Source organism: Sphaeramia orbicularis, chromosome 2 (genome assembly GCF_902148855.1).
Source record: "Sphaeramia orbicularis chromosome 2, fSphaOr1.1, whole genome shotgun sequence".
Lineage (NCBI taxonomy): Eukaryota > Metazoa > Chordata > Actinopteri > Kurtiformes > Apogonidae > Sphaeramia > Sphaeramia orbicularis.
The window spans coordinates 26,693,922-26,721,618 of NC_043958.1; the positions used below are offsets into that span (position 1 = coordinate 26,693,922).

Genomic DNA, 27,697 nt, shown 5'->3' on the forward strand with positions numbered 1-27,697 from the left:
TCTTAAATGGAAACATTGAAACAAAACTCCTTCAATTATATTTTTACTTTAAAAGCGTTCATGAAACTGATCAAAAGAACATATTTGACATTGAGACGACAACCGGGAATAGTTTATTGTGAAAGAATCATAACAGCAACAGAGTGTTTTCTGCCTACGAACTCCCATAAGGTTGTGGAACATTTGAGAAAAGCGCCTAGCCACAAGTGCCTCCCACATTTTTCTGTTTATCTTTGCAAGTGCAGAACAGAAGACATTTTTCATTTTTACACCAGAAAATCCCACAGGAATGTAGCTGCTCCCTGGGATGATGATGCCTGGAACAAAAAGTTCTATCTTATTACATTATATCTCCAATGTACACACACAGATATACACACCTGTAGGCATCACAGGAAGTCTAATTAGAACAACGTTGTCTGCTGTTGATTTGTCCACTGACATCTACCTTAAATACATCTTTCCATATCATTATCCTCATAGCATAATTGCCTAAGTCATACACAAATGGACAAAAGTGCTGGGACACGTTGAATTCAGGTGCTTTCTAACAGGGGTCTGGGATACAAAACAATAACGACAAATGTTATAATATAGAAGTTTTCTATTGTGATAAATATCATTGCATTGCATTGGTTAGTTTAGTTTAAAGTATTACCTTCCAAAATGCCTCAGAGATACTTTTAACTCAATTTCTGTCAACATTTATAACTATTTTTTTTTTTTATCCATGACTATGATTTAAAACGTTTTACCTCAAAATTTCTCTAAAATATTTTTCATGCTCTGACTATAAATAATAATTTTCTACCACAACTAATGATCTCCTTTCTTCACATCTCACTCATGAAAAAAAAAAATCTCGTTAAACTTTAATGAAATATTGACGTTTATAAACTTTATGGACAAAAATATCGGGACACAAAATGGCTTCAGTTCATAACATGTCCTGTTCACACTAATTTGAAATATAAACATCAATATTAATAAGCAATATGATATTTATCACAATACAAAACTATATTATGACATTTGTCATTATTGTTTTGTATCCCAGACCTCTGTTAGAAAAGAAACACCTGAATTGAACATGTTCCAATACTTTTGTCCATATTGTGTATGACTTAGGCAAGCATGTTATGAGGCTGATGATGTGCGTTTATGCAAAAAATAGTTTGATGCAAAAGACACAAAGTCTATGACCTAAGGCAACTTTCAGACAAAGTTAATTTGTGCACTTTATTTTAACATAAAACCCATTTCGCTCTGTAATTCTTCTTGTTAAGGTTTTATGGTTAAGGCTATCGCTATATTCAACTGCCAATTACACAGATGCTCTGCTTGATTTAACCGCACATTGTTTACAGTCAGTTTGCCTCTCTGAAACACCTGCAAAAATAAAAAAAAGAAAAAAAGCAAACCTGCACGGCTGTGTTGTTTTCAGAGATTTCAGAGGCTCTCAGCATGTGTCTGTCAGTGACGTGTTGAGAGTTGGGACCACGCTTCAAACCGAGCACAGCTGCTGCGATGAACAGCCGCCCTAATGAGATGCTTTCATTCCTTCGGCTGATGTTTTTGCAACAGTTGCAGACTTCACAGCGTAATTTTGTTTCCTCCTATGCAAGCGGGTGTATTAAGTTTAAGGGGGCGCATTTCATCCAGCGGAGCAAAAATATCTCTGTATTGTTTTCTTCAATAAACACAACAATCAAATGTTATAAAAGCGCTTTATTTAATCTCAATTAATTGAAAAGAAAAAAGCACTCAAAAATGTAATATTTGCCTCTAGTACACTCTTTCACTACTGCTCTTACAGCACATCTGTTCTTTTAAGGTTCAAGTAATAGAAAATATAATAGTCTGCAGCCTGCTCACAGCACTGCCTGAGACAAATAACTGCACGTTACACATTAACAGAAGTAACATTCACTTGAATGCAAGCAGCTGAAATCTTCACACCATCTGATATCTTGTTGCAGTGCTTGTTTTCTTTCTTTCTTTTTTCGAGAGACAGAAAAGGATTTTCTTGTATGCACAATACAAAGATCTGCTCTGGATCTGCTGTAAGAAAATATGTCTGATTCTGAAAAGAATATATTACAGCTTATAGAGTCATTACAACTCATAATTTGCTGCTGTCCTACAATTAGAGCAACATGACACACAGGCTTCAGTCTATTAAAATGAGTCATAACAATTAGAAACTCACCATGGTCCTCACAATGACAACAGCTGCTGCAGTGCCAGACAGTACATCCAACAGAAACAACCTTGTTCAGAAAGTACAACTGAAAATACATGAGGAACATTCATAATTAGAGCTTGTAATCAACCCAAAAGGGCAAATGTCTGTGTTGGCATTTATTTAATTTGCAGTTTTATTAATTAGGGAAGGTTTGTCTCTTGTATAAAAGTATGGTTTAACACGAGCATTTATGTATCCTGTCTTGTAACTATCTGTAAAAATATGCCTGGTGCTGCTGGTGATGACTGCCAACCACCAGAACGTTTAACAAATTGGTTGAAAATCCAACTTTGTGCCTAATTTGTGAGTCTGTGAGAGCTGCAGCACTCATGAACACCTTGGAGTGATAGAGGACAAGGAATTACAGAGGTGTTTGCTTTGGCCTTGCACTAAAGAGGCTCCAGGCAAACCAATCAGTGCCTGGACAAACCCCTGGATAGTTTGTCAATACTGTTCCTTCAGCTCAGTGCTACGTGCTGTACAGTATTTGCAGATGCCTGTGACAGGCAAGCCGGCAATAAGAGGACATTCATTCCTCATGACTCTCCTGCTGCTCCTAACAGTCCTGCTAACATTTAAGGTGTTTCTTGCTGGTCATGTCATTCCAAATCCGATGCATTTCCTCAGGGGAGATCTGGTGGACTGTGACGACTCGGCGGTAGCGGCAAAGGCTGTAGGCCATCTTCCAGTGGTTGAAGCCGCTGTTTTGGAAAGGGTGGATGCCTAGCTTACGGAGGCACACACCAACGTACACGTCCTCCAGGTGCAGCAGCCTGGTGTGTAAGGAGGTCTTGTAAATGAGCTCGGCTACGTCTGCTGAGAAGACGTAGCCGGTGCCAGAGCAGAAGGGCGGGTACTTGCTTTCTGGGTACAGATCTCTAGGCATGTACCATTTGCTGCGCATGTCCCTGATTGGCCCGCCATTGATGACATAGCCGGTGAAATACCTCCTCCTGGGTTTGGTGGTGGGCTTCAGGAGGCTGTAGATGAGGTTCTCCATGTTGACGAAGATGTCACTGTCTGTCTTTAGGACATATTGAGCCTTAGAGCAGAAGGTGGCCACCCAGCGCATGCCCATCAGTGTCTTTAGTGTCAGGTTGTGGTAGGAGTCAATAAAATCTTCAACCACAATGTCATGAAAGATCTGGCTTTCCTGCTCCACCATCTGGTTGAGGACAGGGTCTGTGCTGCGGCCCAACAAAAACAATGTGACCACGCGAACGTCTGAAAACGTACTCTCATCCCCCCATGTCTCTCTGATGGCCTGACGAGCGTCAAACTCCTTGTGGGTGGTGCTGATCAGGATAACCAGGAAGGGGGGCTCCGCCTCGCATTTCTTAGCCTCGTTGATGAGGTAGCCAAAGTCGTGAGGATTGAGTGAGCGTGTGCGGATGTTGCTAAAGGTGGCATTCTTGTGCACCTTGGGGACCTTACGGATAGGGATCGTCAGCTGGCCCACATAGGAGTTGGAGGGGCGGGACACACTCAGGTACCACAGAGCGCTGGCCCAGCAAACCACTGTCAGCAAGTATAAGCAGGAGACCTTTGAAGGCATCGCTGGTCACTTGGCTGACTTTACCAGTGGCGGCAGAAACGTTGAGGCCGCGCCTCCATGGGTTGTCCTAGATCTGGCGGCGCAGCTTGAGGCTGCCTCCGCAACACAGTTGACATTAATTATAGATAATGGACTCCTCTATTGTCTACTGTTGGTGCTGTGATTGAAAAGGAGCACTGCAGAGACTTCTTATCATGACTTCAGTTTCACTGTGTCCCATCGCATCTCTCAGGAATATGTTCAGCTCCTTTTGACAGCATCTAAAAAAAGATGAGAAAAACAGTCAGGGGCAACATAAATCAAAACCACATAATGAAATGTAGAAGTTAGATAAGCATGCTGACTGGAGGTGTTACTTCTAACACAGCATATTTTTTTGAAAAAAAAAAAAGGCATTTTCTGCACCATGGCGTGAGACACATTTAATAATATTTTTTTATTCCTCATTCATTACAGCCCATCCTATCAGTCTGCTGGCCTGACTGTGCCGCATCCAGTTATCCTATCGTTCAATCAGAGCCTCTGATAAGAGCTCTGTGGTCTGAAGAAAGTGAATACCCCTAGAAACTCTCTCCATTGATAGGGCCTGTGCTGCCTCAGCTCCAGCCACTTTCTGTTTGCAAACGCTGTTTATCTCCCTCTTATCCCCCTTGGACCAGACACAGGCGGGCAAATCAGCCCCACTCTAGAAGTCTGAGGAGGAGGAGGAGGAGGAGGAGGAGGGAAGGGATGGTGAGGAAGGAAGAGTCAAATCAAGACAGAGAAGGTGAAAGTGAAATGTTCTCGTGGGAAAAGATTAATATCCACATCCACTCATTCTCCATATCATTCTTACTCCTGAGCCGCACCCACCATTTCTTGTCTCACCCTCCACCCGCTCTGCACCTCAATGTCAAACTGAACTTGCTATGTAGACTTAACACACTTTGCTGCATAATGAGCTGGACAGTTAGCTGTAGAAAATTTCAGCAACTTTTAGAATCACAGCTTTAATTGGACACAGTGACAGATCATAAGGGAATACATTTAAGCTCTAACTATGGAATATGATAAAAACTATTCATTATTATAGTCAAACTGGAGTACCTCCTGTATTCCAATGGCAGTTTGCATTTTGCAGTGTGTTTGTTGTGTTTCTAAGGCAGTGATGGATGCCCAATTCAACGGATTTTTGCTATCTGAAAGCCAAATTTCATCTAATCCTTCCTTACAAACAGATGTTTATTTGCTACAGACATAATCTCTTTTGATGTGGCACCAGCTCTGTTTTTACTCTTCAACACACAGACAAGTGAAATAGTATTTATCATGCATAACTTATGATGAATGGGACAAAAATGGGACTGATCCTATCATAGATATTGCACATGCTGGAATGTGCAGAGATGCTTGTGGGCTGTTTTAAGATAGAGCGGCTGAGATAAAAGCATCCCATTCTTATATCAGGAGCGAGATTTGCCATGTCTTGTGGGATGCAATGATTCTTTTCATCAGGACTTTTCTCTTATTCCTCCCCAGTTTCTATCTCTTTCCTCTTTCTCACTCCATCTCTTCTTCTCTCTGAAGCAGAGTCATCAATCTCACGGTCCAGTAGAATCCATCTCATCATGGCTGCTTTTCCACACCTCCTCCCTCTCATCCTCTCAATCACACTCTCCCTCTCTACTTCAGTGGCTGCTTGATTCATCTTTATATGTCTCACTACCTCCCTCTTCGTCTTTTTTTCTCCTGTTCGTGTCCTTCTGGTTTTTTATTGTTTTTGTCTGTGTGACTTCTCATTTGAAGTTTCTCCATACTACCTTGTTCATTCTTCATGTTTCTGTCATTCTTTTGGGGTTGGGTGTATATCTATACTCTCCAATATCCTCTAACTTATTGACAGCTCTTGCTGCAATCAGTCTCCCTAAAGCCACTCAATCCCCACCTACTCTTCCATTGCCTCTCCTTGACAACACCACTAAATCATCATATTCATCCCCATCCCTCGACCTTACTCCTTTTCATCCTCTTCATCCTGTTTGCCCACAGCAAAGGGTAATTGGTTGTTTCATTAACCTACAAAATACTGTGCACTCATTTTTCTCCAGGCCTGAGAAACTGATCTCCTTCTTTGGTGATGCACCTCATGAAATCTTGAAGAGGAGGTTCAACTATTAGCGCAAAACGGCTTGTCAATAGAGGGCACTAGGGCACCACCCCGCCTGTCTCACGTGAAGAAGAAGATGATAGGAATCATACAAAATAATTTTACAAAAAACATGAATATTTAAATATACGAGCTATACATGATACAGCCAATGAGTACCGTGAATAATCTGCATTCAAGTGTAGTTTAAAAATGTTTTCAGTCATTTAGGGCAAGTGAGCAATCATGTGATATGATGTATTTCCTATTTGGTGTGCAGAAATCTGTGCGTGAGGGCTCTACATTTAGCATAATAGACTTGTTATAAATGACGCATGCACAGTAGAGCCCCATCTAATACAAGCGATAGGAGAGCCTCAGGGCCCAAAAAATTGCACCCAAGCACCAGCCACAGGAGTAAACGTCACATCCCGAAAAACAACCAAGACCTTCGTCAGAAATACACTCTCAGTACTACTACTACTGCGATACATTACAATGGCCGGATAGTTCACTGGTTAACACTATAGACTTCCATGCAGTGGACCGGGGTTTGAAGCCTGTCAATAACAACAACTCCATTTAATCTGTTGTTAACTTCTGTTTTTCAATGTCATGTGATCTACCTTTGCCCCTAGTCTAAATGCATTAGCCATGCTATCAGTGGAAAAGAAACTGGTCAGGGACATGCCTGATTTTGACTACAGCGTCACAGAAACTGTGCATGTTTGAAGGACAGACGGGTGACATTTACATATAAAAAATACGTGACTGAAAACATATACTGTACATTTTTATTTTAATTTAAATGAATATTTTGAAATAGTAGTGCATGTGCTTTGCCATATCCTAGTGGTGGTATGTGGTTATAGTGCATCTGAAAACTGACTTGCATACTACGCCACCAAATAATAATTTCACCAGCCGCCACTGGTGCAAACTGAAAAATTGCTGTATAGTGTTGTGGTGTTGAACACATTAATGCTCAAGACATGTTGTACTTCAAATGAGCCAATCAGTGTTATGTTGCTTATGTTTTTTTTAAATGACTGAATCCAGCAGGCATGGGGGGATGGAAATATGAGCTTCACCATAGTGTAAAATAAGAGCTCATCCCAGATTTTGTCTTATCCCCATTGTTTATCCCTCCAGTATCCGGGTGCGCCTTTTAGGCACACTTTGCACTTCGTGTTAAAAAACTTCATATTATTTTTCACAATTTAAATAAGGTTGTTCATTTTTGCATGGTCTTTAAAATTCTGGCCACCAACTAAAATTTGCACATTGTAAACAAAATTAAAAGACTAGCATCTGTCTCCCAAGTGTGCCTAAAACACATCATTTCCTCCATTTGATATGTATGATATGTATGTATGTATGCTGACCTTGATTTACAAAAATAAAATCAAATTAGAGCAGAAAAATAAATCAATATGTAATATTTAATAGTTTGATTTATAGGTGTGCATTTTACGCACACTTGGTGACAGATGCTAGTATTTTTGAACATTTGACCTAGCACCAAAAATAATCATACAAATTAACCAATGTTGCTGTTAATCATTGACATATGCCAGGCTGCAAAAATGAAATAATATGTGATCCACCTTTTATGTAGTATATTGAAAAAAATATTTTTTGTGTGTTTTTTGCATCCAAAAAAAAATGGTTTGTGTACAATACAAACAGGGCATTTATAGGGTTAAAAAATGTGATAATTATTGAGTACTTGGTATTTTTATTTATGGCTCAAGTTGATGAAATAGAAAAAAAGTGTTAAAAGAATTAAAAACAAACGGTATGAAAATTTTTTTGACATTATTCCACAAGTGTGCGAAAAAGGCACACTTGGTGCTTAGTAAGGGCCTTGCTATACGGGATACTGGATATATATATATATATATATATATATATATATATATATATATATATATATATATATATATATATAAAGCTAATACCTATCTTTTTCCCACAGCTCGCAATCAGGTTACTGTTGTGCCCTGTTTAATACATTATGAAACTTTAACATAAGAGGGAAATTGATGTTATGCAGAACAATACATTAAAAAATATTCCGGCCTGACATAAAGACACAGGTATTTTAATGATACATGTTTTGATTACATTCATGTCCCAACCAACCCCAATAAAGACATGAACATGACAAGCCATTTTTCTTTGAAAAACTGTTGTAAAACTCCTACAAATTTTTATATAAACACTAAATTTCTTATTTTTTTCTTTATATTTCATTTTTCACTCACTTGTGGTTTTTGTACCTACCACCCAGAGCCCTGATTTAAACCCAACTGAGCAAATCTGGAAAGACCTGAAAATGGCTGTCCACCAACGTTCACCATCCAACCTGACAGAACTGGAGAGGATCTGCAAGGAGGAAAGGCAAAGGATCCTCAAATCCAGGTGTGAAAAACTTCATCATCATCATTCCCAAGACGACTCATGGCTGCATTACCTAAAAAGGGTGCTTCTACTCAATACTGAGCAAAGGGTCTGAAAACTTTTTTTTCTTTTTTTAATAAATCAGCGAAAATGTGTACAGTTCTTTTTTTCTGTCAAAATGAGGTGCTGTGTGTACATTGAGAAAAAAAAGAACTTAAAATATTTTAGCAAATGGCTGCAATATAACAAAGACTAAAAAATTTAAGGGGGTCTGGATACTTTCCGTACCCACTGTATACTCCATTACCTGGAATCTGAATTTGTTCTTTAGATCTGAAGGAATACATTAGTTAAACTGACGAGTTTAATGTTGAATATTTCCTGCAGGAGGACCTTAAATAAGTTTCTGACTGTCAGTCAACAGCGTTCACTTCATGTGATGTATGTGTTACATTTTACACATTAATCATGTTTTGAAAATCTCCAAATTTTCTGATTTATTTGCTGGTTTAGCAGTCTGGTCGTCTGTGAAAGAATGGCCCAATTTTGTAATATGAAAGTTTTCTCCAAAGTCCAAAGTCTAGCAAAGAAACTCCCTCATTTTCTGTCCAGTGAATTCACTGTAATCCCTTTAGGCCCGCATTACAATGTGTGTCCCTAAGGAGAACAAACTGCTACTACAAGGCCTTGTTGAGACTGTCAGCCCAAATCCACTTTTTTGGCACATCCAGATTGTATCCAGATTGATTTTTGAAAGCCTGGACATGAACTAACAGACATGAAATCCAATTATTGCAAATCAGATCCATTTGGAGGTGTACTCCAATGCAGTTCCAGGCAGATTTCAGCAGATACTGGCATCAATCTGTGTTTTGCGTCACTCACAATACAATACACAACAATGGCTTCCAATGATGGAAGTGCTGAGAGAACTCAACAGAGGACAATGTAGATAGACAAGTGCATTGACCCATGGGGATCCATACGTTTCCGTATCTCAATGACCTCTGATCCAGCAATGGTACTTGTTTCTTTCAGCATGGATGACTCTGGCCTTGTTCCAGTCCATTGTGTGGTTTTCTCTTTTGCAATGGTTGAATATGGCTGATTTTAGATTTTCTTGATGTGCTTGTTCTTTTGCTGCTCTTGTTGGTCTGTGTGCTGTTTCCTTTCCGCATTTCGATCTGATGTTCTTTTTTTCATACTCCAAAAGTTCTCCCCGTCTCTCCCACATATGTTTTGTTGCATGAATGCAGGAATGCGAAAAGGAAAAAGCACATAAACTGACAAGAGCAGCAAAAGAACAAGCACATTAAGAAAACCTCAAATCAGCTATATTCGACAATTGCAAGAGAGAAGACCACACCATGGACTAGGGGTGTGCCAATATCTAATAATTATTAGATTCATCAAGATGCGACACCTGACAATTCAATAATGATTCATAAATGTCCAAAAATTATTATTTTTCATAATTACTAAATGACAGGAACACAACTGCAGTGTGAAGCAAGAAAATAAAAGTGGCGGACCTTAACCGGACACCTTATGGAACGGACCAGGTGGAACACAGTAACACCAACTCTAACTTTTTGGCTACGCATGAGTTTTACCCATCAGGTTTAAAAGCTAGTGTTTGGAAGCAGGGCTGTTGTGCTGTGATGTGGATGCTGGAGCGCAGATACAAACTTCTGAACCAAAAGTATTTTGCCCAGATAGCAGTTCCCGAACTGTACAATGACACCAAAACCATCGTGGAATCACTGAGGTAAACATGCAGGAGAACTCAGACATGTGATGCATGCTTTGATTGTAGAGAGCGAAATTTTTAGTTTGTTATGGGATTTGTACTGCTCACTGAGGATTTTGTTTGGATATCATTTATTATGACTGAATAAGATAGCTTTTGTGTTTGTTCAGATTGAATTAGCTGTTTTCTACAGTTTTCTACAGAAGCATGTGTGTGGGGAGGGTCTGAGAGTTTGAGTGGGTTCCTGGGGAGCTTTTGAGGGGCCAGGAAAACTCAAAAAGCAATTTTTAAAATTTGACCAGTACAGAAATCTGTGAAAACCCCTTTTGATTGAAATAAGTCTTATTTATTTCTAAAGACGCTTTATTTGTTTTCTAAAAAAAATGTGGACTTCATTCCACCAAAGTTTTTTTTGGTACTGTTAATAGAGAAATATATATTTTTGAAAAGTATTGCTTTTGATACAGCAAATGTTTGGTAAATAAGAGCAGCTTTTGCTGTATATGCCACTGCTACCTTTTTCCCGTTGGTTCCCTAGTGGAAAATATATTGGATCATTCCGTGGTTTAACACAAATAAAAGATGATAGCGGCAAAATTGTTTGATTACTTGAATTTATAGTTACTGACAAATATATCTCGTTTAAAAGTATGAAGTAGCCACAGAGGGAAAAAAAATCCTGAGTGGGGAAAACAGATGCATTGATAATCGTTATAATAGTAATTCATCGTTATTATCATTATTATCATGATAATCATTGATTAGCACCCTTAATTGTGATCGAATCGAATGGTGAGGTGCCTTAGATGGCACCCCCCCTACCATGGACTGGAACAATGCCAGAGTCATCTGTGCTGAAAGCAACAAGTACCAACTCTGGATCAGAGAGGCCACTGAGGTACGGAAACGCACGCCAAACACAATGAACAGGGATGACGGCGCAGACACCTTATCACACTCCTGGGATGCAGTCCTGGAGAAGACGTCAGACAGCAGGGGGCATAAACCCTCCCTGCTGTCTGGTGAACCCTCCTGAGCAGCCTATAAGACACATCACAGCAACAGCATTGTGACGCTTCTGATGAAGTCTACAGGAAGTAGCTGAAACTAGTACAGCAGGTAAACAAACAACTACCCCGTCTGATAAATGAATTATCTACAATAATGGTAGTTTTTATGCTGTTGTGTATTTGTTTATGCTGTACTATATTTGTCCAGCAGTCACCGCCAAAGCGTTCTGGGCATAGCAACATGATTGTAAGGCTATTGTACTCCAAAATTACTAATATCTCCCAAAATACTGGTCCTATCAGCTTGTTGTTTTCGCTAATCTCTTCCTTTGACCAAAAATTCCAAAGTAGGCCAAACTGCAGCAGTCAGCTCTTTCAGGATTTTGTGTGCTTCCTGAGACACACACACACACACACACACAGAGGCCACTTGGCTTTTATTATAGATACCAAAATAAACTGTTGGAAGGAACATAAAGCCATAAAAGTCATCAGCATATCTATATAGTTACTAACACCTAAGTTCTATCTATCTATCTATCTATCTATCTATCTATCTATCTATCTATCTATCTATCTATCTATCTATCTATCTATCTGGTAACAATTGCAGATACAATAATTCCATGATAATATGATATGGACATTTTAATGATCTGAAGTAATACATGCAAAACATAATGATGAAAAGTAATTACTGTATATGAGGGATTCTTAATTTGTTTTTGTAGGTGTATTCTGTACCTTGTATGAGTATTTTTCCTTCTGAATTGTAATGAATTTTACATACTGCTAGTTGGTGTCTGTACTGGCCCATGTGCACTATGTTTTTTTTTCTGTTATTTCTAGTGTTTAAGCTGCCAACAAATTACTCTTCTTTAAAGTTGTCTCTGAAACTGAATCCCCATCAGTATGTTAAATTTCTGTAAAACAGTTCTTGCGGAGTAATTAATTGTTACTGTTAATTTGTGGTTAACAGAAACTACAGCATTAAGTACCCACTCATTATCAGAACATGGATGATCCAAGCCATTTTTTTTCCTGATCCTTCTGCTTAGTTGAGGCTTTCATATTCAATTTGCGCTGTACTGCTGCAACCAGTAGAGCCTAATAATCGGGATTCCTTCAGGTTTACTATTATATGAACCATGAATAAAGACTGGTCTCATTATAAAAAGGCACTAAAACATGTCAGCAGAAAAACGGCATGGGAAAAAATAGTTCTTGGCAGTAAAAGTATACATTAAAGAATAAAAAAGGGAGAAAAAATAATTAACTTGTTATAATTACAGGTATTATTAACACTCAATCAGCAGGATTAGAGCTAATGATCTGCTACTCTAAACTGGTTGTCATGACAGTAGAGTGAAAGGCCACAGGCAGAGACAGAGAGAGGAATTTCTTAGAAGGACAAATGCAGTCTGTCTGCTGTGCTAGCATTAAATGCTGAAGTGTTTTGTATGTAACAACCGCCCCACCCCCTTTGTGGGTAGCCAATTTAGGAGCCTCATACAGAGCTCTATTGCACTGTTGGCTGCCCCATTACACTTCACTCTGAACCAAGACTTCACATTACGACTGTCTCTATGTGGAACAGAAGACGGCCTTTTAAAATTATATGCTGAAATTTTTAGTCTAACTTGACTTGAAGTTTGACACAATGATTACAGCATTTTGAGAGATGAATTGGGAGTCAATGAAATATGCCACAAATTGGCTCACTAAACATTTCGTTAGCCTCGTAGCATAATTGCGTGAGTCACAGGTGTCAAACATGTGGCCCGGGGGCCAAATCCGGCCCGCCAAAGGGTCCAGTCTGGCCCTTGGGATGAAATTGTAAAATGCAAAAATTACACTAAGATATTAATTCTTTTAGTTCAGTTTCCAAATTCAGAGTAATTCAATCTCAAGTGGGCAGGACCAATAAAATACTACCATAACGACATATAAATAATGACAACTCCAATTTTTTCTCTTTGTTTTAGTGGAAATACATAAAAATATTTATATTTACAAGGTATAATTTCACAAAAAATGTGAATAACCTGAAGAAATATGAATAACCTGAAATGTCTTAAGAGAAGTAAGTACAATTTTAACAAGATTCTGCCGGTTACTAAATGTTTTCTGTATTTGTAGATCCACTATGATCTGTAAGTTATAATATACATGTGTAAATGATAAACTGAGGCAGAATACTGTTAAAATTACACTTATTTTTGTATCTTTTGAAAGGATAGTTTGTAGATGTAAACCTTTTCATAATGTAAATTTACTTCTTTCCACACTAAAACATAGAAAAAAGTTTGGAGTTGACATTATTTCTATATTATTATGTTATTATTTTACTAGTCCAGCCCACTTCAGATCATATTTAGCTGAATGTGGCCCCTGAACTAAAATGAGTTTGACACCCCTGGCTTAAGTCATACAAAAACGGACCAAAGTATTGGGACACATTGAATTCAGGTGTTTCTTTTCTAACACGGGTCTGAAATACAAAAAATAATGACAAATGTCATAATATAGTTCCATATTGTGATAAATATAATTTTGATTATTAATATTGATATTTTTATCTCATATCAGGATGAACAGGACATTTTACAGCTGTAGCAATGATGTGTCGATACATTTTTGTCCATATAGTTTATAAACATCAATATTTCCTTAAAGTTTAATGGGAGATTTTTCTTCCTAAGTGAGATGTGAAGAAAGTAGATGGTTAGTTGTGGTTATTATTTAGTCAGAGCATGAAAAATATTTTAGAGATTTAGAGGTATAACATTTAAAATCATAGTCATGAATTAAAAAACAAAATCAATGTCAAGAGAAATTAAAACCTTCTCTGAGGCATTTTGGAAGCAAAGATAACACACTATACCAAACTAACCAGTGCAATGCAATGATATTTATCACAATATAAAACTATATTATGACATTTGTCAATATTGTTTTGTATCTCGGACCCCTGTTAGAAAAGAAAGACCTGAATTTAACATGTCCCAATATTTTTGGTCATTTGTGTATGACTTAGGCCAGGGCTGTCAAACTCATTTTAGTTGAGGGGCCATATTCAGCTAAATTTGATCTGCAGTGGGCCGGACCAGAAAAATACAAACATAATGATATATAAATAATGACAACTCCAAATTTTTGTCTGTGTTTGAGGGTAAAAAAAACCCCATTAAATTATGAAAATACTTACTTTTATAAACTATCCAAAAAAAAAAAAAAAAAAAAGAAAATTTAAACTAAAAAATGTAAGAAAATTTAGTGCAATTTTAACAATATTATTCCCCAACTTATCATTTCTCCATGTGCATTATGGATCAGATCTACAAAGACACTAAACACTGAGGAACAGGCAGAAAAATTGTTAAAATTGTGCTTAATTTTCTTTAGACATTTCAGGTTGTTCATATTTGATCAGGTTATTTACATTTTATTGTTACAGGATAGTTTGTAAATGTAAATATTTTCATAATTTAATGTTATTTTTTGCACTAAAACAAACAAAAAAAAAGTTGTTAATTCTAGATTTTTTTTGGCTTAATTCAAGATTTTTTTTTGCTTAATTGAAGATTTTTTGGAGGGAGGCTTAATTCAAGATTTTTTTTTATACTTAATTGAATATTTTTTTTTTTTTTTTGGCTTAATTCAAGATTTTTTTTTTTTTTAACTTAATTGAAGATTTTTTTTGCTTAATTCAAGATGTTTTGCTAAATTTGAGAAATTTTTTTTGGCTTAATTCAAGATTTTTTTTGGCTTAATTGAAGATTTTTTTTCTTAATTGAAGATTTTTTTTTGACTTAATTCAAGATTTTTTCCTTAATTCAAGCTAATTTTTTTTTTTTGCTTAATTCAATTCAAGACTGTGGGATTTTTGCATTTGGCAAAAACATCCCAGGGGCTGAACTGGACCCTTTGGCGGGCCACATTTGGCCCCCGGGCCGCATGTTTGACACCCCTGTCTTTGGCAATTATGCAGTAGATAGTTCCACATTTTCTTTTCACTGTATGACTTGTAAATCATAAAAATCATATAAATATTCTCTCAAGATTCACGACAAGAAAAGACAAACATTCCATCACTGCCCAATTTTGTCAAAATATAAGATCTGAAGCTTTGAAAATGTAATCATGTATACAAATGTGTGTCTCTTGTTTAAGGTTATCCATAATTCTGCTGCTTCTCCTTTAAAAGGTTTATCTCTTTGAGTTCTAGAAAAACATCTCAAACTACTCGATCAACAGCATGCGGCGAGTGCAGGATTCCGAAGCACAAAACGGCATTTGCAAATTCAGCGTTCTCATATGTGGCCATGCGACAGTGGAACACATTACCAATGGAGCTACTAACAATTACAAACTATTACATGTTCTCCTGCATGGTGAGAAAACAGCTACTCTCTAACCAAACCTGTAGCCACAATGTGATGTATTGTAAACATGCATAGAGTGTGTGTGACAGACAGCAGTGGGCCCAATAAGAGTGAATGGTTGGATGTAAATGATTTTTTTATTTGTATGTTGTAGTTTTTATTAATGTCTATTTTTTAATGATACAGGTGATGCTACAGGTGGAAATTAGCACTAGCGCTACAACCTGGCACACTACATCTCTCCTTTTTAAGATTAATATATATTGTGCATTGTCTCTGCTTAAATAAATAAATAAAATGAAAAACAAAAAAAAAAAGAAAAAAAATGCTATGAGACTAACAGTTTGTTTAAGGCTCTCTATATGTCTGCAGTGGATTTTAGTTTCAAGCAATGTTAAACATAAATACAGGGTGACCCAAAAAAACGGGAATTTTTGAAGTGCGTATTGGCAGACATGAGCAAATGGCAGCACCGCGAGACAGTGACCTTGAGCAAGTAAACACACCCCCATTTTAGTAACCATTGGCGGCTGTGCGAGAATTGTTCGGTAACCGTGTGATCTCAAGATTCGGTAACGTTCCCTGGCCCCCTAGATCGCAAGATTTGTCCGTTTGTGATTTTTTCTTGTGGGGCTATCTGAAGAGTAAAGTGTACACGACTCGACCAAGAACTCTGGATGAGTTAAAACAGAGAATTCAGGATGAAATTCCCAGTATCCCAGCTGAGATGTTGCAGCGGTCAATGAGGAATCTCAACAGCAGATTTCAAGAATGCATTCGTACAGGAGGACGCCATCTACAGGAAGTAATTTTTAAAAAATGAAAATTCCATCATTGTTTCTAAAATGGCATGGTTTAAGGTTTCAGTTACTATGAATAAAATATTTTTCTTCCATCACTTTTGGTTTTATTGGATTGTTAAAAAGTTCCCGTTTTTTTGTGTCACCCTGTATAAAAAGCTTGTATGTACACAGTAAAAGTACAAACCTAAATGCATGAGGAGTAATAAAAATGTCCAAAACGTAAAATGGCAAATATGCATGTAAAAATATCCATGGGTTTGAGAAAATCCTCTATTTCTATGTTTCAAAGCAAGCGTTTTTTTTTTTTTTTTTTTTCACTTTTGGCCTATCTGTAAATACATAAGTAGCAACTGAAGATGCTATTTTGCACTTTGGTAAAACTGTCATGAATTTAGATAACTTCAAAAAGCCAGATTTATGATCTACTTTGTAGGATTTAGCGGCATTTAGTGTTGACATTGTAGATTGCAACCAAATGAATAGTTCTTGCCTCATTGTCCCCTTCCCAGGAGTTTGTCCATCCTGGGCTACTGTACAAATACAGGGTAAAACAATAGAGTCAGCAGACACAGAAGATGCAGCAGAAAATGACCTGTTCCTGTTTAGATATTAGTGGTTTCAGCTTTGATATCATCTGATTTGCATAGATTTGCATGCTGTGTAGTTGATTGACCTTTCTGCGACAACTGTACGTGGGGTTAAGTTATAGTTATACAACTCACTTATGTAAATTACCTAAAGCCAAAACATTACGAATAATGAAGCTGACTGAAGTCCAGCTGCAGTTTAGTGACTTTTTTTTTTCTTAGACAAAGGGTAATGAAAAATGACTGTATCTCATTTCCCAGGTAGTAACCTTGCATCCTAATCTCTTGATCACAGACCAGCTACTCAGATAAAAGCCCTATATCGTCATGTACTACTCTATACTGGAGAATAATGGGCTGAATAGGACCAACATTTATTACGTGTGATGTCTGGAGCAGGTTAATCATCTGTTTTAGTTCTGAATGTGTCTGTATCTCACTGAAGGCCACTGGGAAGTCTAGTGAAAAACACATAATGAGAAGAAAATAAAAACAATTCTGATTGGCTACAGGGTCCAGATCTGATTCTTTAATCCTCCAATGAGAGCATAGACTGAGGTCAAATGCTCAACAAAAGTTTCTGTAGCTCATTTTCACTTCTACAACCAGGAAGGGAACATGTTCACATAAAAAATAATTAAATCCAAAGTTTAATAAATATTGACATGAGCACTGATGTATAGTAATGAAGTAATAATCCTTCACTAATGTACTCAAGTATGTTTTGGGAGAATTAGTACTTTACTGAGTATTTTTTTTTTTACTTTCATTTTTACTTCACTATATTTCCTAACTCAATTGCATATGTCTACTCTGATACATTTTTAATGAACAGTGTTGTTACAAGTTACAAAAAAAAAAAAAAAAATTAAAACTGCAAGCGGTGTTAAGGCCTTCGCCCTCCCGATGCGACCGCTGAGGCCACCGACAGTGAAAGGACACCGTATCGTGGACTGGATCCGACATTCTGCGAGATAAACACAGTGTTATAATTTTGAAAATGGCTGCTTCATCGTGACCTAATCACAGCCACGCCCAACATTTGATCAAAAATGTAGGTGATAACTTTTGATCACACATTTGTGTAGGTGATTTTCACCAAGTTTGGTCCAAATAGGATGTAAACCCTAGGAGGAGATGATGAAAGTATGAGGGGTGGCATTCTGCCAAAAACCCATTCATTCTATGGCACAGTTTTGGTGTTGTCATGGCAACACGATTGTAAATAGGGGTGTGTCCTCAGTGGCTTTTTGGTTCAGTTTGACATGAGGGATGTGTGTGCCAAATTTTGTTTGACTACATCAAAAAAAAAAAAAAATTGTCCCATTCAAAAATTTTAGGAGGCACCAGAGAGTCATTTTACAATCCAACTATACGAGATATATATCATCGTGTTCAGGTTGTCATTCTGCACACATGTTACATTGTGTCCAACTCAATCTGACACTGTATGTTCGAGATATACACACTTTTATACTTCTGAAAATGGCTACTTGATTGTGAGGTCATCAAAGCCACGCCCAACATTTGATCAAAAATGTAGGTGATAACTTTTGATCACACATTTGTGTAGGTGCATTTCACCAAGTTTGGTCCAAATTGGATGTAAACCCTAGGAGGAGATGATGAAAGTATGAGGGGTGGGATTTTAGAGGTCCACAATTCCACCCAATATGGCCGACTTCCTGTTGGGTTTAGGGCGGGGCCATAATGTAATTTTTTACTTGTCCTACCATGGGCTATGTCTGTACCAATTTTCATGTTTGTACAATGAAAAAAATTTGGGGAGGGCTCCCATCCGTGTAATGTATTTTGATTTTTGAGGGGGCGCTGCCACGTCATTTTGCGAAATTTTTGTTTTGTGACTTCACAAAAAATTCATTTTGCCAGGCTTGAATTTTTGGTCAGATAAAATTGACTTTTCGTTAACGTTCAGGGGGTCAAATTTGCGTTCAAAGCAGTGACAGAATAATAATAATAAAAACAGAACCATGCGATTTTAATAGGCCCTCGCCGACATGAATGTCTGGGCTCGGGCCTAATAATAAGGAAATTTGGCGTTTTCACTGTTGAGATTATCGGTGACTGCAACAAAGTCAGGAACCTGATGTGTCATTGGGCCTAACAGCATAATGCACAAGTGCAAACAATGGTCCATACACAACCTGTAGGCAATCTGATGTGAGGGAGAGTTGAATTAAGCTATGCCAAAAAACAAGTTGGTATTCTTGATTGATTGATTGATTGATTGATTGATATTATGTTAATGGTTTAGACTGTGGAGGCCTTCTTTACAAAGTGTACTGTAGGCTCCATGTTTTGAAGTGCCACATAAGCTTCACTGTTTTCTTTCCTTCTTCTTCTTTTTTTCCCCAAAATTCTGTCATTTATAATAACAGCAGTAGCCGACTGTTTCTGTTTTTGAAACCTTGTTTTTGAAGTGTGTGATGTTGGCATCATTTTTAATATTTTGACAGCTTGCATTTTACTTTACCATGTTTTAAAATCCTGGCTAAACTTTAGAATATTCAACATTCTGACTGCCTTTGGTTGTTATTAACTTCTTGTTAATAACTACTTGTACTTTTGCTTTCATTACTTGAGAACATTTAATTGTAGATTACTTGATATACTTAAGTACAGTAAATACTAGATACTTAAAAACTTAAACTTGAGTAGCATTTCAGTTGGTGACTTGAACTTCTACCAAAGTCATTTTATGGTAGGGTACCTGTACTTCTACTCAAGTGTAACTTTCCAGTGCTTTATACAACACTGGACATGCGGTACTGGACACAGAAATATTTTTGCTGAAATGAAATTGCTCAAACAGCTCTTCTTCATTTAATTTTAAGTGGTTTGGTGCTCCAGGTGAGCTACCATGGAGCTCACACTGCTTCTGTAAAATGTAGAATTGTTAAAATAGAAAACAAGTTGCCTTGACTAATAGGCTCTAATTTAGGAAAAGTATGAAAAATGCAATATTCTACAACACCTGAAAAAACTCTATAAACCTTTAATCCAATAAAACTCAATGTCACAAGTTAATATGGCATGTTTTCACATATCAAAAAGCCCTATTTTTATACATTTCCTTCAGTATATTTTAGTACGATATGGTTGTTCTGCTTGGGTGATCTCAGATCTTTACAAACATCCGTCTTTTTTATGTATTCCTTTTACAATGAATTGATACCTATAGGCCAGAGCACAAAGCTCAGAGGCTTCAGAGATGTGGGAGTTTGGATCTGGTTTTATGTTGCAGTGGATAATTGATTGCAGTCATTAGTGCAGTGCAGAGTGACCTTGCTCAGGGGGCCGATGACTATGTGAGTGTGAGTGTGTGAGTCAGCGAGCGAGCGAGTGAGTCAGAGAGAAAAACAAAAGGCAGCACAGATGTGGTTCTGCGAGGTGGTTTAATAGACTGTAATGTCTCTGTCTTCTGCGCGCTGATGTTTCATGTGTGCTGGAGACGGGTTGTGTTTCAAGGGCACACACATCTGAAGGTAAATAAATCATATTCGGGGTTCAGAGATGACATCTTACATTCATGCTGCCTGGTTCAATATTACACATTTTAATGACTGGTAGAGAAAATACAGGATCCAGCCTCCATCACTTGCTATTTTCATGACTGCTGCTTTAGGAGAAGCTGTCAAAACATTTTGCGCAGAGAAAATCTTTACATGAATGGATATGATGGGACGGCATTTGGAAGTAGTGCAACCTGCAAACACCTAATAAAAAGAAACTGGAGACTAAGTATAATTGCTTATTACGCCCGGGGAAACAATACTTGGACTGCAGAACCAATTATATTTAACAGACATACTTGCCCCTGCGACCTCAGTGTATGTGATACTGTCTTAAGAGCACCTACTTATGTTTTATATCGGTTAGGTCAGGTCCCAGCTGATGGTCATCAGTGGTTCATGCTTATTACTTTACATTTTCATTTATGTTACATAAAGGTGCAATATTTTTCATTTTTTGAAGCACCTTGTAAACTGTTTTTAAAGGCCCTATTGAAATAAAATGCATTAATATATTTAGAGCTGCATGTTTTTTTAAACACTGAAATTTGAGACTTGCCCCGATATAAAAGAATGAACAGCAAGAAAGTGAAAATACATAGAAAAATGAGGCCGAAACGTAATGATTACAGGTTGTGGTGTGTTACTTCTTCTGAGTCACAAAGTAAAGCAGCTAACAGCATCTTTATATGATCAATAATTACAATTACACTACAACAATTTTTTTTTTTTTTTTTTTTTTTTAAGAAATCATCTGCCTCGGAGGTTAAATGTGGTATGAATGAATGAATGAATGAATGAATGAATGAATGAATGAATGAATGCTTTTATTATTGTGTCTTGCATAAAAAACATGCCCAGCCCTTACATGGGCTTATATGACACCAAAAATACAAACCAAAAATCAAACACCAGACAATAGGCACAATAGATATGAACCAAACAAAATACTGACCTATTTAAACAAACACATCTGCCACTTTTTCCAGGCTTTACAAACAAATAATACTAATTTATATACATTAGAACTAAACAACCATTTCATCTTGTCATCATCAGTGCTCCAGAACAAATCAGGATTTTGGATACACATATCATCAAACAAAGGGGCTCTCAGTTCATCATATAGAGGACAATACAAAAGAAAATGTGATTCATTTTCCACTTCTCCCAAATCACACAGTCCACAAAGTCTGTTTTCTTCTGGGGTTTGGGTGAATCTCCCAGTTTCTACGGCCAAGGGAAGGATTCCTGTTCGCAACTGAGCAATTAGGGACCTCTGGTTCCTGGTCAAATTTGCGCTGACATAAAATTCTGTTTTATATGTGTTTTTTAGTTGAATGTATGTCCGCAGCTTCGGTTAGGGTTGGTAAATGCTACATATTTTAATAAGATTAATTGGGAAAACAAATGACACAAGTGATTGTTTGTTGATGTTTTCAAGGTATATGATAAAGTGTTATTACACACATTGGTACATTTATACAATAGATTTATAAATCTTCCACTAGATAGAACCTAAAAAGTGAATGTGCAGACAGTGTTTCGAAGCAGATCTGGTAGCTCTGAGACAAATATTCCTTTTGAGTAAAACCCATTCTGTCATTAATTCTCAAATTTCACATTTTGACCCAAGACTGTATCTTGGAAACTTCAGCCAACCAGCATTTTTGACTGGATTTTTCTGTTTCAGTGACCCACAAATGGTAAAATTTCACTTTTATTGTTGAAGAATTTTACTTGTAGACCAGGGTTATCAGTCTGAAAATATCAGTGACCGCACAAAATCTTGCCAAAACCTTGTACCATGGAACAGATTTTCTAGAGGTTCTTCTCTCAGACCACTTCAGTTACAATTGCTGAGAGGTAAACTGCTCAATAAAATTTCTAAAACTTCATTGTACATTTTACCCTGGAACTTTTAAACTGCAGACTCTTGTGATTGTATAAGTGCAAAAACTGACCCTGTCATTGTGTGTAATTCTGTAGGTGAAATATGGTGTGCAGTTTTTTGTGATAGTTCCTATTCTTGTAGTCTTTTTTAGTTCACTTATTTCTGAGTGAATTTTTCTTACATTTATTACCTCTGGCAGGAACGTTAAGTGATTTGTATCATTTAACACATGAAGACCTATTGTTACTTTTGTACCAGTTCCCATATAGAATTTTTTTTTCTATTTCACCTTTCTTAAGTGATTGTTCACCATTTATTATATTATCCTCTGTATTTTGCATTTTTCAGTATAAATCATATATTTTTCCCAATATTTAATTTACTGATCATGTAGATGTTTATAAAAGCTCAGAGAAAATTCAAAGGATAGTATATCAAAGCAGAGAAAAATGAGAAGAAAGTGACTTTTTCAACAAAATACAGGGTGGGGAAGCAAAATTTACAATATTTTGAGGTAGGGGTTGAAAGACAGTGTATGACCAATTAATTTATTGAAAGTCATGAGAATTTATTTGCCACAAGAAAATGTACATAATAGAAAATGTTTTTATTCTATGTGTCCTCCTTCTTTCTCAATAACTGCCTTCACACGCTTCCTGAAACTTGCGCAAGTGTTCCTCAAATATTCGGGTGACAACTTCTCCCATTCTTCTTTAATAGTATCTTCCAGACTTTCTCGTAATAGTTTTGCTCATAGTCATTCTCTTCTTTCCATTATAAACAGTCTTTATGGACACTCCAACTATTTTTGAAATCTCCTTTGGTGTGACGAGTGCATTCAGCAAATCACACACTCTTTGACGTTTGCTTTCCTGATTACTCATATGGGCAAAAGTTTCTGAAAAGGTATGGATAATAGTGTTAGGTATGATTATGACATCAATATATGTTTGGTTTCAAAACAATTGACATAGTGCCTGCTGAGAAAAAACAACTAAATGTTCATTGTAAATTTCGCTTCCCCACCCTGTATATTATTAATGGATGGTAGAAATAAGTGTGTCCATCCACTGCTAAAACACCGGTAAACATCTGCATTGAACAATGGAGAGAACAAAAAGAGTTAAAAGGAATGAAAACAGACTTGGAGTTGGCCCTATTCCTTCTCCACAGGTATAGAATGCTTCTGTTCTTTATACATATGCATTGGAACATTGTATTTGACTATGCGTTAGCTGCAGGGCTAGTTCTTTGTTAATATGTTATATTTGGAGCATTGTTTCAGTCCCAAACTAAGGGCTTTGTAAGGTGAGACTGAAATGTTTTTTTTATGGTGTTTAATGTTCATGCCGGGGCCTGGATACTAAACTGCCCGTCAGGAACAAGACAATTATAAAAATAGAATACTGTGAAAGCAGAGGGCCGAGGCAGCCAGCGCTGAACTGCTAATGCAGAATGATGAAGATGTTGAATGACTGAAGGCATTTATGAAAATGCTTGGATACTTTGTGGAAAAGCTAGAGCAAATGTACAGTATATTATTGGGACACGTCTTAGAACCGGTCTGTGAGTAACACTCGGGAGCTCCAGAGTAAAAGAGACATAAAAGCAGGAGTCGGACTTTCAAAATTAGGTTCCACTTTTGTTTTCACACCAGTTACTAAACTATGCTACAGACAGACCTTGCTTATTGTCTCGTTTTAAATATCACTTTGCACCCTGCAAGTTGCTGTCTTGAAAAATGTAGAGTTGTAAAGAGGATCCGCTCTTCAGTCATTAGCTTCAAAACAAATGCAGCCTTGGCCAGAGTTATGCAGCCTTAAGTGTTGATGCTGGAAAGTTAAAAGCTGAGTAAGTGTAGTAATTAATATTTTGACTTAGACAATTGCAGTATAGATATTTCTTTTTATCATCTCACCCTCCTTTGTTTTTTACCCTACACTATTTGACATGTGCTCCTTTCCTTTCATATTTAAAGACCTTAGTTTCATCTAAAGAAAACATTTCTACTTCCTTTAGGTCCCCTCTAACCATTCCATTAAGATCAAAAGGTAATTTCCATGTAAGGATAAGATGTTGAGGGAAAAGGCTTAGAGGAATAAACAGCCATGATCCCTTTTAAATGACTTAATTTGCACTGAATAGTTTGCACATTGTTTTGTTGTTTGACGTGTTTTAAATTGTATTTGTTGCACAATTTTGTACAGCCTTTAATTGCATTGTCTTTATTCTGTATTTATTTTATTTATTCTTGCGTGTTTGTACTTGTTTTAAGTTAAATACAATGAAGTGCTGCTTGTGTAAATATTAGCTGCTGTTATTCCTTTCACTTTTAACCCTTTCATGCATTGTGGTCACTCCAGTGGACAGTTCTTTTCCAGCTGTTCTTTTGTATATTCATAGGTTTTGTTGTTTCAGTTCCATATGAGCCAACACAGTGGACACTTACGCAACATCCCATAATACACTGCAATTCATACCATTACTATAACTTTGCTTTTCTTGATAAACCTGATCTGCAGCAACATGTTTAAGTGTAAATCAGTTGTTATTTGTTAGACAAAAATAGTTGTTTTTTGCATATTATATGAGGTAATAACTAGGATTAGAGTATGTTAAAATGTGAGAAAACATCAAATTAGCAGCCTTAAAAATGTTTTTTATTTCATTGTTTTCATTTTACTCTCTGATATTGGGTTTTAAATACATATTTCTTTACTTAAAAACTTAAATCCATAGACATTTTTGTAACTCCATGAAAAAAAACAACTCGATTGCAATTTTTTTTTTTAATGCCTAAGGAGGTATAAAAACACTCCAGAAAAAAAAAAAAAATCTTGGCAAAGGTTCTAATAATTCATGCATGAAAGGGTTAAGGATCTTTGACTTAATACTATTTCTATGGTTGCTGATTGAAAATTAGTGAAGCCATCGGCACATTTAAAGTAATTCCATTGTCTCACATCTGTGATTGCCCACTAAGCTTCAAAGTAAAGGGTATGCCATTTAGAACTGTTCCACTTTTATTATTAACGGTAACATTACTCTACTTTTCTGTTTTGCAACATTGAAAATCAAATCACTTTGGGTGAGAACCACTATGTACACTGTGATGATACGAACATTGCTGCTATAACTCAAAATTTCCTTCACCGAAGAGGGGCCCCATATCTAAACTTCACTTAGGGCCCCATGATGGCTTGGGCCAGCCCTTTCTTCAAGAGATGTAATAACTGAAAAACTCTCATCTGTTTTCTGATGAAGCATATTACATTATGTTGTGTATGATCACTTGAATAATCCTGATAATTCCCAAAATCGGATAACAGTCGGATTTTTAGTGTGCATATAAATGGGCTCAGTGTTAAGAGAGAAGTTGTTTTGGTGGTATATGTGCACATGAGGGCCCACTTCCTGTTACTGAAATGACTAAACCTTGACATGAAAACAGTGTATTAAAAGAAATGTGGCTTTGTCAAACTTTGCCATTTTCGGGGGATGATGCACGTGCAGCGGAAGAAAGAAGGATAAAAATCCTGACACTGCAATATCATTATCTTCATAGCATAATTGCATGAGTCACACAATATATGGACAAAAGTATTTGGAAACATTGAATTCAGGTGTTTCAGGGTTAGCAGGGTTCTGGGCTACAAGACAATCATGATAAATGTCACAATATAGTTTTATATTGGGATACATATCATATTAATTATTAATATTGATGGTTATACCTCAAATCAGCATGAACAGGACATCTTACAGCTATAGCCATGATGTGTCCCAATATTTTTGTCCATATTGTTCATAAACATAAATATTTTCTTCAAGTTTAATGGGAGATTTTTCCTCCTAAGTGAGACGTGAAGAAAGTAGATGGTTAGTTGTGGTAGAAAATTATTATTTACAGTCAGAGCAAAATATTTTTGAAATTTAGATGTAGAACATTTAAAGTCATAGTCATAAATTAAAAAAAAAAACAGCTAACCAATGCAATACATTGATATTTATCTCAATATAAAACTATAATATGACATTTGTCATTATTGTTTTGTATCCCAGACCCCTGTTAGAAAAGAAACACCTGAATTCAACATGTCCCAATACTTTTGTCCATATAGTGTATGAGTTAGACAACTACGCTATGAGGCTAATGATATGATACGATGTAAATATGATGTAACTATTTAACTTTATTCCAGCTAATCATGTTGTATGTTGAGTATGGAGTATCTATAAAGTCTCAACATGCCATCAAGTATTTTAGGGGATTTAGTCGGCAAATCATTCCCAACGTTTTTCTGTTTGAAGCTCAAACTCCCAAAAATACATTATGAACTGCTGTTAAATGGATCCAATGATAAAAATTTAATTGCGTTGAGGATGTAAAACCACACTTTTCTGGATCTGAATCGAACTTGTGTTACAGTGTCGGGTGTGTTATCGGTTCTGGCAGCGGTCCAGGTTTTCCGAGAGGTTTTGTCAGTGATTTTCTGATACCATTTGTGGTCACAGATTTTCTATTCTTAAATTGCTGTAAAAGCACATATGCGATAAGCGTTTCCTTTGGGATTAATAAAGTTACATCATATTGCATCATATTGTATCTTTATGATTCTGTGAAATATAACAGTTGAAACACTCTCTTCTCTCAAAGGCCAAAGAGCTGCATATGAATAGAGTGATAATGGAGGCTAGGGCCATGAATAATCTTCTCTATAGTGGTGAATTCTTCTACATTTTAACAACGTTTCAGGAGCTGAGGTGACCTTTTCCACATGGTTTCAAACCTTCTTAATTAGAAATGTAAATGTATTAAAAGTCCTAAACCAGTGGAATCTACGCTGACATTGTGCACATCATTTTTTTAAGCCCATAACTCAACACCTTATCGCACGCTCCTTCTGTTGAATACGAGATAAACTCAACAGGAGGTTTATGACCGTCCGTGACAAAAAGAAAAGAAAAACAAACTGTCTTCTGTTGAATGTTTGATCCTCTTTTCCCTCCAATCTCCTGCCAAGTCTAAAACCCATTATGCTGGGCTCTAAACATTCAAAAGAGGAATTAATGTGTGAGGATTTTAACAGCCATGGTCAAATTGGTTACCATCCCACCTAATATGAGACAGAGGCACAATTAAAATGTCAGGGCTGGGAGACTCCCAGTGTGGCAGTAGCTTTGCTTTTGTTTCCTGGATAATAAAAGATTCAATGATGGTTGTTTTGAAGCCCAGCTAGCTGTATAGTCCATATTACAGGCCACAGGCTGGACACTCAGGGTTTAGCGCAAAGCTTCTGAATGCAAAGCAGCTTAGGAGTGACAGAGGAAATGGGATATCAATAGCGGCCAACAGATTTGGCTGCTGTACAGAAGCCTGATGCTCCATCCCCACTTCAGTGCTGAT

General features: G+C 36.9%; 1 protein-coding gene across 4 annotated transcripts in view; it reads right to left on the reverse strand.

Annotated features, from left to right (window-relative positions):
• Positions 1–1,708: 1,708 nt before the first annotated feature.
• The window catches only part of LOC115435550 (beta-1,3-galactosyltransferase 1-like), a 266,798-nt gene continuing 240,809 nt past the window's right edge, over positions 1,709–27,697 (reverse strand). For all 4 annotated transcript variants that reach the window (XM_030158054.1, XM_030158064.1, XM_030158038.1 and 1 more), the window contains one exon: positions 1,709–4,060. In XM_030158054.1, coding sequence (XP_030013914.1) covers positions 2,814–3,800 — 987 coding nt within the window. In that variant the 5' untranslated portion in view covers positions 3,801–4,060 and the 3' untranslated portion in view covers positions 1,709–2,813. The remainder of the gene's footprint in view (positions 4,061–27,697) is intronic.